Below are 14,151 nucleotides of genomic sequence, written 5' to 3'. Positions count from 1 at the left end.
AGGGGAGCAGTGGGGCGCAGGTGTGACACGGAGGAGCGCAGCTGGCGCGCTGGGAGCCTGTGTGCGCCTCCCTTCCCCTCTCATCTCTTCCCTCCTGTGCTTCGCTTGCTGAGTCCTGGAGGCTGGACTCTGGACACCCCCCTCCCCCTGACCCCGTCTGAGGGAGCAGCTCTCCGAGCGAGGCCCTGGCGGCCGCAGCCTGAACAGTGCACATCCCGCGGGGCTGCCAGCCAGAGGTGTGTTAGAGCCGAACCCAGAAGGGATCGTGATGTTTACAGATGGCTTAGAGTGGCCGCCGAGGCGTCCGTGCGTTGCAGAAAGAAGAGATGGAGGCGCTCCTGGAGAATCGCTGGAACCACAGGAAAAGCCATTTGCAAGTGAGATTCTGGAAGTTAAGCCAGCGAATGTTTGAATTAGGGAAGCCAAGAACAGATGATGATGAATATGGAAGGATTATGGATAAACACCAAAGGCCTGTGTGAGACCCTTGGGAAAATTAATGAAACCTTTAAGTATTTTTAAAAATGGTTCACATATTTTCATTAATGATCCTGTGAAGTGCAAAATGTTTTGTCAAAGAAATTACAAACCAGAAAAAAAAAGCCTGCTATACATTTTGGTGATACTAAGGGAAAAAAAGTACAATTATTGTTTAAATTTTATTATACATTGCAAACTTTTTTTCAAATGGCATTTTCCCCAAAATTTAGTTTGAGCCAAAGCTTCCTTCTTCCTGTTTACTGTAGGGCGTGGGTCCCCTTTTTCATTGGCTTGGATTCAGGTGAGGACGCAGGAGCCATCAGCTGCTTAGACCCAAGCCAGCCTCCTCCACTTACGGCAGGAGCAACTTTGGCAAGTCCTGTCATCTCTCTGAGCCTCAGTTTCCTCACCTGTGAAATGGGATGATGACTGTCTTCACTTAAGGGACTGTAACCTTGGCAGGAAGTCCTGTAAGTAGGGTCATTAGTGCAGGGTTACATCACCCCTGCTGACGGTGCTCTGGAGAAGTGACTGCCGTCTGTGGCCAGCTCACATTCAAATGCAGTAATCACGAGGGAATGGGGGAGACTCATGAAGGGAGAGGTGACTTGTCTTTCCTGAGTAAGTTAGAGAAGTTCGGCTCTCAGACCTTGTTAAGGGGTGATTAGGGTAGGCGAGATGTGGTGAAGTGTCAGTAATGTCCAGAATACAGGACACCACGTAGTGGTGGGAAGTGTCCTGTACTTCTTGTTTACTTTCAATTCCCAGAGCTCAGTTAGGGACCAAACTCTGAGCAGAAACGACTCTTCTAGAGAAAGGCTCTAAAGCCATGCCACTCTCCTAAGCTCGTCCTTTGCGGAGGAAAACTCTTTCTGTAGAAAATACTGGTGGTAAGGAAAGAAAAGGAAGGTGAGGAAGGAGCCGCAGTAAGCAGCCGGAGGAAGCGGAGCCTTGCGTGCAGCTAGCTGAGGACGACTCGGGGCTCGATGGCAGCCTCCGGCCCGGGTGTCCGCAGTCCCGAAGCATCGTGGCAGCTGGCGCCTACCCGCCTGTGAGGGGCGCGGCAGAGAGCCCACAGCACAGCTCGGCTCGGGAGGCTGCGGCCCAGGCGTGAGGGCGAGGCGCGCTGGGGGCTTTGCCTGAGCCGCTGACGTCCTTTCCGGTTGGTCAGACTCTCGCCCACGCGTGGCACGTGGTGCAGGCTTAGCCCACGCGCAGATGCGGAGCAGGGCTGGCGTTGCTCCTCGCTGAGAGCCGAGACAATGCCTGAAAGTGACCCAGGAGGAGTGACGGTGGCAACGGCTTCGGGCTTTTAAAACAGGAAGGAACCTGTGAGTCTGGGGCCTGAGGACCTGAGAGCACTCCCGTGGGGCTCTATTCTGATGCCAGGAACTGGGGAGGGGCCTCTCCCCGACGTGCGTGGGGGGCACCGTCCTCGGGGAGGACGTGCTGCCCCTGGAGCTTTGGGGCCAGCTGAGCTCTGGGCCAGGGTGTGGTGCCCGTGGTTCCTCCCTCAGGCTGGTTAATGCCAGGACGATGAGAACTTCAGACAGGAGGCTTTGAGAATATTCAACATTTCCCACTGGGTCAGTGGAAGTCAGCCCAACTGCTTCTCTGATCTTGGTAGTTATCGGTTGATGGACCCCTGGGCTTCCGGTCCTGGGTCCATTCAGGAAGTTAGAGCTTAGGCTCAACCTCTCAGCAGACCCTTTGCCGTCTTCCTACAGCCCTGGCTGAATGGACACTTCCAGGTGTTACACAGATATTCGTGGTCTGCATGGACCTGAACGATGGGTCACATCAAAACTCCCAGAGTGGGCCAAAGCTGATGTTGAAGAAGGCTTATTTCTGCCAGAATAGGCTGCTGCTGCTGCTAAGTTGCTTCAGTCGTGTCCGACTCTGTGCGACCCCATAGATGGCAGCCCACTAGGCTCCCCCATCCCTGGGATTCTCCAGGCAAGAAGAGTGGAGTGGCTTGCCATTTCCTTCTCCAATGCATGGAAGTGAAAAGTGAAAGTGAAGTCGCTCAGTTGTGCCGACTGTTAGCGACCCCACGGACTGCAGCCTACCAGGCTTCTCCGCCCATGGGATATTCCAGGCAAGAGTCCTGGAGTGGGTTGCCATTGCCTTCTCCAGCCAGAATAGGCGTATCATTGCAGTAACACTTGCTGAATGTCTAGGAAGTTCGGGGTGTCTAAAAAGGCACCAAAGAGGATGTGCGGAAGGATAAGTAGCCCATAGCGGCCGCAATTGAGGAAGTGCGACCACAGTCCGACCGCAGAGAGCACTTCCTGGCTGTGAGGAAGGTGGGTGTTCAACATCATCTTACCAGTGGGAAAGGGGAAGCTCCTGTGCCCACAAGACGTTGAGGAGGCTGCAGTGAAGTCCACAGGAAACGTCCCAGCCCGGCCCCAGGTCCCTCTTAAAACCCTAACAATGGATTTGTGCAAAAGAAGCAAACCTCGTAAAGCAGAGGGAGGCAGTCCTCAGAGGAGATGTGAGGTTCCTGTTGGAGGAAGATGGGCTAAACGTGGTTGCGAACCTCAGCGTGGATGTGAGGTCGCGCGCACGGCCTTGGGACGGTGCTCACAGGAGGGCCCGGTGGACGATGCAGCTGAAGTGTTTCCTGGGCCTGCAGACACGGCGTCTTCTTGTAAGAAAGAAAATCAGGCAGTAACTGAAAATATCCTTAATAACGAGTGTTATCTGCTCTGCTGGGCCCACCGACTCAATGGACTTGAATCTAAGCAAACGTTGGGAGATAGTGAAGGACAGAGGAGCCTGGCGGGCTGCTGTCCATAGGGTCACAGGATGGGATGTGACTTAGTGACTGAACAGCAAGCTTCTGGGCCCAGCACCGTCATGAGCTGTTAATAGTGCACCATATGTGAAAAAATGACCCAAAGTGCCCCTCTAGCGAACGACGCAGGCACACACTGCTCGTTAATGAAGCTCGATGGTCATGAACGTGAACTTGGTTCCTGGAATGGGCGCTGAGCAGTGGTGGGGCCACGCCCGTGGGAGTGGACGGCACCTGCCCCGCGGCTTGTGCCCAGCCTGTGGCGCAGAGATGTCACTCCACTGTGCTGCTTGCTGGGGCCCACGTTTGCTCGCTGTTCTGTGCAGGAACTAGATCCTAAGCATGGAGGGAGATGACCCTGCAAGGGGACGCGTGGCCTCCACGTGTGGACCTTTGTCCTGTTTCTGTTGCCCATCAGATGAAGGGCTTGAAGCAAAGCCTTTGGGAGGTTTTCTCACTTTGCAGTCTCTGCACCAGAATGCCTATAAGCAGATGCTGGCTTTTTAAAGTTACCTTGAACGTGAAATGTCCATGAAGTGGCCATGCTCTGCTTCTCAGCGGTCAGGACGGCTCTGAGCCGAGACGGAAGATGAAGGACCTGAGTCTCGGCGGTTGTGAGCGAGCCTGGCCAGGGAGAGGCACCACCTTCCTGACGCACCACGTGCCCCGTCCTGGGTGCAGCCGGGACGTGACCCAGGTCTATGGGAGAGGAGTCGTCTTTTAACGTTAACAAATCATTTAAGTACAAAGAGCGGGTTTCAAAGGACGGCGTGCAAGCCCCTGTGTGGCTCGCAGGCGGGCTTCCTCCTGAGAACACTGCGTGTCCGGGGCGGCCGCCCCGAGGGCTGAGTGCCCAGGACAGCCCAGGGCAGGAGGGGGAGCACACAGGCACGTGAGGAGCTGGCTCCCCGGGAAGGCAGCGAGCGCTGGGACAAACAGCAGAGCAGCCTGCGCCTCTCTCTTCAGCCCCCGTTTATGACTAGCTGCCCGGAGGTGGTGGCTCATGCCGTGAATGGGCCTCTTGTCCGCCGGGTCCCCGCAGTCAGACGCTGTTGCTCTTGGCCGGGCTCACGGCACAGGAGGTACAGGGCCCTCTGATCTCCGCGGTCTGCGCCGCTGGCCGTGACCTTCCCGCGTCTCCTCTTTCTCCACCCCGTCTGCACCGCGCCCGGCCCGGGCCCTGCCCGGTGGGGCGGCCGGGATCCCTGCGGGGTGGGACGTGGGCTCGGCAGAGGTCGCCAGGGGTTCAAGGAACATTGGAACGATTTCTGTTTGCTGAAGAACGTCATCCAAGCTGTCTCTGTGCTTTATCTAATTCCAAAAAGCCTCTCAATCAAGAGCGTTTGGATGCAGTGCCGGGCAGCGGGGTAGAATTTTATTGGCGGCACCATGGTTGCTTCTCCTGTTGCCTGGTGGCGACAGGGGCGGCTCACACAGCCCCAGGCACGGGCAGGCGGCCCGCTCCAGTCCCCCACACTCAGAGCTGCAGGGCCCTCGGCGAGTGCTCGGCCAGAGAAGAGGTGACTTTGTCCCATGAGCGAGGGAAGAGCTGCCCCGGGGGCGCCCCCGGCGCTCTTCCCTTAGAGCTGCTCAGCCTCCCTATGCTGTCCGCTGGGGCATTTTAAAAAGGCTTGTTGGCGTGGCGCACTGTGCGAGAGACTGTGCTCAACAGAGAATCTAGCTCTTTGCTCTTTACTGAGTGTGCCACCTTCATGTCTTGCGGTTTAATGCTGGCAATTTAAGGTGCGTTTTGCAAGCTTTGTCGGTTCTCCTTTTCCTTCAAGTCTTGTCTTGAAGGTATTTGACTTGGGGGTGTTATGTGGGTGCTTTGTGAGATGAGGTTAGAACGTTTAATAGAACAAGGGCTTGGAAGCCCACACACACGTACGTGAGGGTCAAGCACGGGCACAGGCCGGGGGTTCGGGGTCTGGCTCGGGCTCCCCTCCGAGCCTCCGTGTCCTGCTCCCCAGCTTCTCAGTGGGTCCTGGTTATCCGGCCTCACGGGAGGTGAGGCCTGGCAGGAGGGGAAGGCCCAGAAAAACAGAGTCCTCTTGAATTTCATGAGTTTGCCTGTGCGTGAAAAAATCATTACAGATAAGTGTATTTGAGCCAGAAAAATAGCGTGAGCAAGATAGACCCATTTCAGGTTTTTACGTATTTTTTATGTACACGTAGTCAATGTACAGACATACTCCATACAGAATAAAACAGTAAAATCAAAGTTTTCTGAATGTGTAAAGTGAAGCTATGTGTGTCCAGCATGGCGTAGTTGCTCGCGTTTGCCCAGGTGTGCAGAGCAGCAGCTTTCTCCCTTCAGGTCTGTCTGGTCTTTCCGGCAGCCCCGCCTGCTGGCAGGCGGGGGCCGTGAGGGACAGCAAACCGCCCGCTGGTTCCGCCCATCCATGGGGAAGTGGTGACCCAGGAGGCCTCTCACCACCCAACCTCTGGGGGGCCTCAGTCTGGGCCTTCCCGTGGCAGTGGGGACGGAACCCTGTGCCCCTGGGGCTGGGGAAGGTGAGGGGAGGTGGCAGGGCGGTGCCTCTGTGCGCCCTCGACCAGAAGCAAGCAGACCCTCCCTGGAGCCGACTATGCTTGTCAGACGTGTTCCCCGGCTTCCAGCAGATCATCGCTCACCAAGAACTGGGGGTGCCACCACGAGCGCCAGGAAGCAAGCAAGTCAGAGTCTGCAGAGGAGACGAGATCAGTCACCGGCGAACTCTAAGTATGAGGACTGTTAAATGAGAATATAGAACTCCAGGGTGTGTTTAAATGAAAAACCGTAAATTGAAACATCATAAAATGAAAATTCATAAAAAAAGAAAGAAACAAAATCAGAATATGAAAAATACCCAGGTAGACCTGCAAAAGCAGCAGAGAGAACTTTAGATATAAAAGATTATGTAAACAGAATTAAACGCTTGGCTTAAATACCCGACACTGAGGAGGATGACACGGCTCCACGGAAGTCAGCTGCATATTGCAGGGAAGGGCAGGAGGAGAGAAATTATTTAAAAAGAAGTGAAGAGGTTGTAAGGTGACCTGGGAAGGTCTAGCGTTCTTTCCCAGAAGGGAACAGAAAGAAGAAAAGAGAGTCAGGAGGGGGCCGTGCACGTGGAGGCCCACGGGTCGCACAGACACGGGACGGCTCTGCATGCACCGAGCAGAAGCTGCATCTGGACACCTGGACTCCAGGGGCTGAAGAGGGAGAGGGCATCGTTAGTCTCCCCAGAGGAGAAAGGGGAAGGGCGCTCGCGCTGGCCACACCCTCATCCAGGACAAACCAGAGCTGGAGGCTGTGTGTTAGTGCCCTGCTGCTGAGAGGAGCAACCTTCAACTTGGGGTCGTGAGGATTCTCAGAATCAAGCCAGACAGTTCTCCACTTTAAAGGAAATTCTAAAGAGTGCATTTTATGAAGAAAGGAAAGTATGCCAGAAGAAAGATTCAAGAAGGTAGGATGAGAAGGAAAATTGGTACAGATGGGAATATGCCCAGCCTTTCTAGTCCGAAATTATAAACAGACCTGTCTTCTCTGAAGAGAGACCCTGGGAGCCATTCGAAGCAATTGAGCAAACTAGCGGAGTTAAAGCTGAGAGGAAACTGACTTTGTCACCTCCAGCCTGTTGCAGCTGGGGACTCTGTTGGCACTTTTGCTCGTGAAAGATGTATGATTACCCTCACCAGTGGCTCAGCAGTGAAGAATGTGCCTGCTATGCGGGAGACACTGGTTCAGTCCCTGGGTCGGGAAGATGCCCTGGAGGAGGAAATGGTAACCCACGCCAGTGTTCTTGCCTGGAGACTCCCAGGGACAGAGGAGCCTGGCCAGCTGTGGTCCATAGTGTTGCACAGAGTCGGATATGACTGATAAAAGGGACGGAATTAAGAGTGACTCCCAGGCCGTGTGGCCCGGCTCCAGGGGCCTCTCTGGAAGCCTCACCCTTTGCCTCCAGTAGGAGATCAGAGCTGAAGCTCTTTCCAGGGCCTCAGGTGGTGTCCCACCCAATCCCAGCCTGACCCCTCGGGGCCCACCTGTAACCCGGGCGGTGTGTGCAGACTCAGCTTTGAAATTCAGTGAATTGTCATATTTTTATCCAGCATAGTTTGGTGTTTTTTAATGGGGTGAAATGGGGTTTTGATGCGGTTTTTTGTCTGCTATTTGCCAAAATAAAAGTCCTGAGCTTTTCATTCCATCAATGCCAGAAACGCTCCTGATCTCAATCTCGGCTAATATTTGGACTAAAACCCATTTTGATTGGTCTCCTTCTTACTAGTATATATTTTTGTGTGTATTCTGTTTTTCCGTGGCTAATGAATTTGCCTTGAAAAAGCAACCTACAGCGTACAATATGAGAGATGTTCATCGGTGCTCTCAGTGTGTGAGTCCACCCGTCTGCCTCTGGCTGTTTATTTAGATTTGTTCTCATTCTCAGACTTCCCAAATCAGAGAATTAAAGGGCTTAGTCATGAACAGACTAAGAAATCTGGGCTTCTCACTGAGGTTTAATTACAGGTCCCATTAACTTTGCAATGTAATAATTGTGATAACAGGTGACACATTGTGAATTCCTTAATCACATTCACCTAGAATTTCTGAAACATCAGCCTGCATGGGAAGTACTGTTATTATCCCTATTTTACAGACCAGGACGTGACGATCCTGATTCCGTCTGTGATGGCTCACGGTCTACAGCGCCATGTGCCCCGGGTGGGTGCCCGAGGCGTGGCCTGGCAGGTGTGCCTGTCCAGAGGTGTTCAGAGTGCCATGTGGTCTGGGTGGCAGAGCCAGCGGCCAGTGGCCTTCGGTGGGTCGGTTCACTGGGCCGGCTTTCCGTTTCTTGGTCTTCATCCTGGCTGAGGTCTTGCAGTTAAGGCTGTTGGAAATTAAGCATGTCTGTGAACACTTACAGGAGTTCCATTCTCTGCGTGCTGTACCAGCACAGCCACGCTGGCGACCCAGTCCCAGCAGGGCACCTCCTGCCCTGGGGGCAGGCTGGTACCGGCAACACTGGCAGGAGCCCCGGGCAGGGGCCGGTGGGGGAGTGGGGCTCAGGCCGGGCCCTGGGCCTCTCCTCCTCCATCTGCACGGTGGGCCTGGCTGGACATAGTGCCCGGGCCTCAGCCCTCAGGTGAGTGGTTTCGTGTAGTTCTCTCCAAAACACAAGAAGCTTGTGTAATGAGTGAAAATGAAGTGCATGCGTGCGTGCTCGGCCGCTCAGCCGTGTCCCACTCTCTGTGACCACATGGACTGTAGCCCACCAGGCTCTTCTGTCCATGGGATTTCCCAGGCAAGAACACTGGAGTGGGCTGCCATCTCCTCCTCCAGGGGGTCTTCCCGACCCAGGGATCGAACCTGTGTCTCCTGCATTGCAGGCAGATTCTTTACCAGTGAGACCCGGGCACTCAGGTCCACGGAAAGAACTAATTGAAAAAAAAACAATTACTTTAAGCCTCTCCCAAGAATTGACTCGTGAAACATGGCGGCAATAAAAATGTTGAAAATGAATCTGAAAATGAAATCATGAGAAGTTACCCTTATAACAACATCACAAAGACTAAACTACTTAGGAACAAATTTAACAAAAAGTGGAAAATGTGTTCTCTGGAAACTACTCAACATTGCTGAAAGCAGCTGGACAAGCCCCAGATCAGTGGAAGCCCCTCCTACCATCTGATGAGCAGGAAGATGAGGAGCTGTCAGAACGGACAGCGCCCCCCCCACCCCCTGCCCTGACGGGCACATTCAACACCATTCCTGCAAAGCCCAGCCCCTTTTGTGCAGCATCAACAGACTGGTCCTAAAATTCGCACGGAAATTCAAGGGGCCGAGAAAAGGTAAACAGTTGGAAGACTCTCACTTCCTGGCTGTGACTGTCCCTGCAGACCTGTACTCATCACGCATGTGGTTCCCGCATGCCAGCAGGTGTCAGATCCGTGGAACAGGACTGAAGGTCAGTGAGAAGCCCGTGTGTCCATGGGTAACTGATTTTTGGCAGAAGGTGAAAGGCCATTCAGATGGGAGAAAGCATAGCCTTTCCAGCACATACGCTGTCCCAGAGCAGCCCTATAGCCACATGCAGGGGGCTAAAGCAGGGCCCTTTTCTCCTCACCATACATACATGAACTGGAACCAGGTCAGATACCTACATTTAAGAACCAAATCAACGAAAGGCGTAAAACATCCAGGAGAAACTCTTCAAGACTGTCCTTGCGTAGGCAACGCCCTTTCGGATGTAACACCAAAAGCTCATACAGTCAAAAAAAAAAAAAAATAGACAAATTGAACTTCACAAAAACGAAGAAAATAATTGTGTGTGAATGGATGCCATCAAGGGAATTAAAATATGACTTATACAATGAGAGAAAATGTGTGTAAATCATGTCTGATAAAGGATTTGGACCCATAATATATAAAGAACTCTTACAACTCAAGATTAAAAAGACCAGTGACATTGTCCTTTAAAAATTGGACAAAAACCCTGATTAGACATATCTCCAAAGAAGATACACCAGTGGCTGATAAGTACATGGAAATGTGGGTGCTTAGTGCCGTTAGCTGTCAGAGAAATGCAAATCAAAACCGCAAGGAGATAACACTTAAGTGCCCACGAGGACGACTGTCATTAGAAAGACGAAGCCATACAGTTGTTGGGGAGGATGTGGAGGAAGGAGAGCCCAGTCACTGCTGGTGAGCACGCAGCTGGCAAACGGCTGTGGAGGACACCTGGCAGCCGATCGATGGGTTCGCTGCGGAGCTGCCCTGCGCCCGAGCGCTACGTTGTGTCTGACTCTTTACAGCCCCATGGAGTGTAGCCCAGCAGGCTCCTCTGTCCATGGGATTTCCCAGGCAAGAGTACTGGATTGCCATTTCCTTCTCTCGGGGATCTTCCCAACCCAGGGAGTGAACCTGCCTCTCATGCATTGCAGGCAGATTCTTTAGTGCTGAGCCACCAGGGAAGCTCCGTGGAGCTGCCCTCAGTTCAGTTCAGTTCAGTCGCTCAGTCGTATCCGACTCTTTGCAACCCCATGAATCACAGAACGCCAGGCTTCCCTGTCCATCACCAACTCCTGGAGTTCACTCAAACTCATATCCATCGAGTTGGTGATGCCATCCAGCCATCTCATCCTCTGTCGTCCCCTTCTCCTCCTACGCTCAGTCTTTCCCAGCATCAGGGTCTTTTCCAATGAGTCAGTTCTTCCCATCAGGTGGCCAAAGTATTGGAGCTTCAGCTTCAACATCAGTCCCTCCAAAGAAATCCCAGGACTGATCTCCTTCAGAATGGACTGGTTGGATCTCCTTGCAGTCCAAGGGACTCTCAAGAGTCTTCTCCAACACCACAGTTCAAAAGCATCAATTCTTTGGCACTCAGCTTTCTTCACAGTCCAACTCTCACATCCATACATGACTACTGGAAAAACCATAGCCTTGACTAGACAGACCTTTGTTGGCAAAATAATGTCTCTGCTTTTGAATATGCTATCCAGGTTGGTCATAACTTTCCTTCCAAGGAGTAAGCCTCTTTTAATTTCATGGCTGTGGTCACCATCTGCAGTGATTCCAGGGGAAATGAACACTTGATCCCCACACAGAAAAGGGTGCACCCACGTTCAATGAAGCACTGTTCACAACAGCCGAGAGGTGGGAACAGCCCAATGTCCGTGTGCTATTAACAGATACAGAGACGCAGTGTGTCCATGTCCATTGGGCCACAAAGAAGGAAGTACTAACTCATGTAACATAGGTGAGTTGACAGATTTATCCACGGAGCTGCAGGATGATGGCAGAGTCCTGACACGAAAATACGAAGACAGACACCAAGCCTGAGTTTAATTGTCACTTTAAATCAGTAGTAAATTAGAAGTTGCCAATTGAGAGCAGATTGAACAGGACTGTGCCTGATAAACGCTTCGTACGCAGAGGCTCTGTTTCGAAGGAGCTCTTGTGTGCGCTACGCAGTGCCCTGCGGAGCTGCAGCTGGACCTCCTAAAGTCCGCTGTTAACACCCACGAGAGACTGAAGCTTCAGACCCTCACCGTCACTCGCGGTCGGGCCTGGCGTAAATGCGCCCGCCACGGTTGCGCAGCGAGTCTGCTGTGCTTCTGAACTTGTGCTGGGCTCTTCTTGCCAAAGTTGAGAAAACCTATGTATAAGAATCCCCCGTATCTCTGTCTCAGTTTGTCTAGAAGGCCACGCTTTTGTCGTAACACTCACCTCCCTGTTTCTTCTGCAGAAGAACAAAGCTGAAGTTACTGAAATGTGATAAATTATGATGGCAATCTGTCTAATCTGTGTGACGCCACCATTGACCAGCTCACGTGCCTGTTAATTACCTTGAGATTTTGGTAGCTTTGTGATAACCTTACTTAGATGCGGGGACATAGATAAAGCTGCCTCAGAAGTGCCTTTTAATTTTCTCCTTCTTTGTGATCTTTTAATAGTGGATAGAGGCTTTCATTAAAGACCAGAGAACATTAAAACTGTTTCATTCCTTTCGGGTAAGATACGTTTCATCTGATCATTTCAAAATATTTATAGAGAATTCAGAAATGCTGTCCTGCAGATAACACTTGGGTGAATTTAGAAGTTGACATTGTACTAAGTACAGAGAATCTTGAAACTTCAGACTTAGCCCTGGGTAGCCACCATTGCTGTCGTTCATTCACTAACTTGTGTCTGACTCTGTGGCCCCAGGGACTGCAGCACGCCAGGCCTCCCTGTCCTTCCCTGTCTCCCGGAGTTTGCCCAAGTTCACGGCCATCAAGTCAGTGACGCCATCCAACCGCCTCCTCCTCTGTCGCCCCCTTCTCCTGCCCTTAGTCTTTCCCACCATCAGGGTCTTTTTCCGATGAGCTGACTCTTCCCATCAGGTGGCTAAAGTATTGGAGCTTCAGCTTCATCATCAGTCCTTCCAATGAATATTCAGGGTTGATTTCCTTGAGGATAGACTGGTTTGATCTCCTTGCTGTCCAAGGGACTCTCAAGGGTCTTCTCCAGCACCACAGCTCAAAAGCATCAATTCTTCGGCGCTCAGCCTTCTTTAGATAAAGAAGCCACATGCATTTCTTGTTTGTTTCCTGTGGTCACACCTGGGAGGAAGATTAGTCTCCTCTCTCTCTACACATGAACCCCGAAATAGTCTTATTAATAGGAATACATGATGTTTATGTTCTTAAAAAGTCAGGGTGGTCTTATTACAGATTCTGGCCTTTCCCTTCGTCCAGCCCTGTTGACTCTTGTGTAAAGACTGGCCTTCCGAGAGCTGTTCTCTGGCCTGGGGCCTGCTCACGTGTTGCAGCAGCACACGGGGCCTGCCAAGACAGCCCCACAGTGTTCACCGCAGCTGTGGAGCCGGCGTGACGCTCGAGTGGGGCTCCTGATCTTGCCTAAGTGACGGCCAGTGGTTTCTGTCGTTTACTTTTGTTATTATTTTAGAGGGGGGAGGGGGTGAAAGAAATGCCCAGAGGCTCAGATTGTGTTTGGTTCACCAAACTGTTGAATGTCAAAATCACTAGACTGATAATACATCTTTTGTCTCTTTTAGGAGCTAATTTTGTTACTCGAAAAATTAGCCGCTCAGTAGCTAAGATTCACCTTGGACAACTGGAATGTTTCAGTTTGGGGAATCTGGATGCCAAACGAGACTGGGGCCACGCCAAGGACTATGTGGAGGTAGGAACCGATGCATTCTGGTTTCTAAGTATCTGCGTCTGCATGTCCGAGTGCCAGGCCTCCTGGGAGGGCTGCCTGGAGGGGGCAGCGCGTCAGCCGTGCTCATGCGGCTGTGTCTCAGCTCACACTGTGTCCCCTGCTGGCCCATGGTCAGCGGTGCGTGAGGCCGTTCTGCACAGTCTGGAAGGGGGAGTCCCTCACAGGCGTTGTTTTAATTATTGAAAACAAGGATGCTGGCCAGTGGGCTGGACGGTGGACAGAAAATGCATGGTGTTCTTTCCTTTCTGGAGTGTCTTCCGCGTGCCTCCTCCCTCACCCCACCCAGGACGCGAGTGATGGCATGCGAGAGGACCTGTTGGTGAGCAGAACTAGCGTCCAGGCCTCCCAGGAACACTGCTGGTCCTGGTGTCACCGCCGGTGTCTGTGAGTGCGCCCTTCACTGGCGTGGTCACGCCCGCTTGCTCCTCAGAGATCCTGGTGTCTGCTGCTTCAGACCCTGCTTACCCCCGGCCCTGGGCAGCCCGTGACTCCCACCCGTGAATTCTGCCCACAAAAGAAGGAACTCGAGAGAGATGTGAGCAAGGATGCTGTTGCGGAGCAGCGGGTGTTGTTAGAGGGGATCCAGGCGTCAGTCTCGGGATTTACGTGCACGTTAAGGTCCGGTTTGGGTTACGTACGTTATTTAATGTACACGTAAATAACGTGGTTTTTCTGTGAACAGTTTGTTACCTTTTGCCTCGCCGGGATGAGCATGCTTGCTGATGTCCGGTTTCCGTGGCGAGACGTGAAGGAGCGTGTTGGTGACGGGGTGTTTGCCCCGGAGCCCGCGGTGCCTCTTTAGGTGCTCAGGACTGTTTCTGTCCCCAGCGACGCCTCTGGGGAACCGGATCTGGCTTCCTTGTTCATTGATGTGGTTCAAAAAGAAACTTGACCATTTAGAAAAGAAAGCAAACACGAGTTCACTTGCCAACACAGAGGTCAGCTCCGCTGTGTTACCGCTTTTGTGTGTGACTGAAATGTTGCGTGCTTGAACGCCTAAACTGTGATTTGTATTATGGCCCCAAAATTCCGATTCAATACTTTGCTCAGCAGTGAAACGTTTAGGTTGTTTGCATGTGTTCTTCCAAGCTGTAAACACAGTGAAGCTTTTTGTGATGGTGGCCCTTGGGTATATTTTAAGAACACTGCATTAAAAAAGTACAGACGT

At 52.3% G+C, this 14,151-nt stretch overlaps 1 protein-coding gene across 1 annotated transcript in view; it reads left to right on the top strand.

Annotated features, from left to right (window-relative positions):
• The window catches only part of GMDS (GDP-mannose 4,6-dehydratase), a 421,085-nt gene that overhangs the window by 188,777 nt on the left and 218,157 nt on the right, over positions 1-14,151 (top strand). The window contains exon 7 of the mRNA XM_052648543.1: positions 12,817-12,944. Within this exon, the coding sequence (XP_052504503.1) occupies positions 12,817-12,944 (128 nt within the window). The remainder of the gene's footprint in view (positions 1-12,816; positions 12,945-14,151) is intronic.

The sequence above is a fragment of the Budorcas taxicolor genome, chromosome 11, assembly GCF_023091745.1.
Source record: "Budorcas taxicolor isolate Tak-1 chromosome 11, Takin1.1, whole genome shotgun sequence".
In the NCBI taxonomy this organism is placed as follows: domain Eukaryota; kingdom Metazoa; phylum Chordata; class Mammalia; order Artiodactyla; family Bovidae; genus Budorcas; species Budorcas taxicolor.
This window is presented reverse-complemented; position numbering and strand designations above follow the sequence as displayed.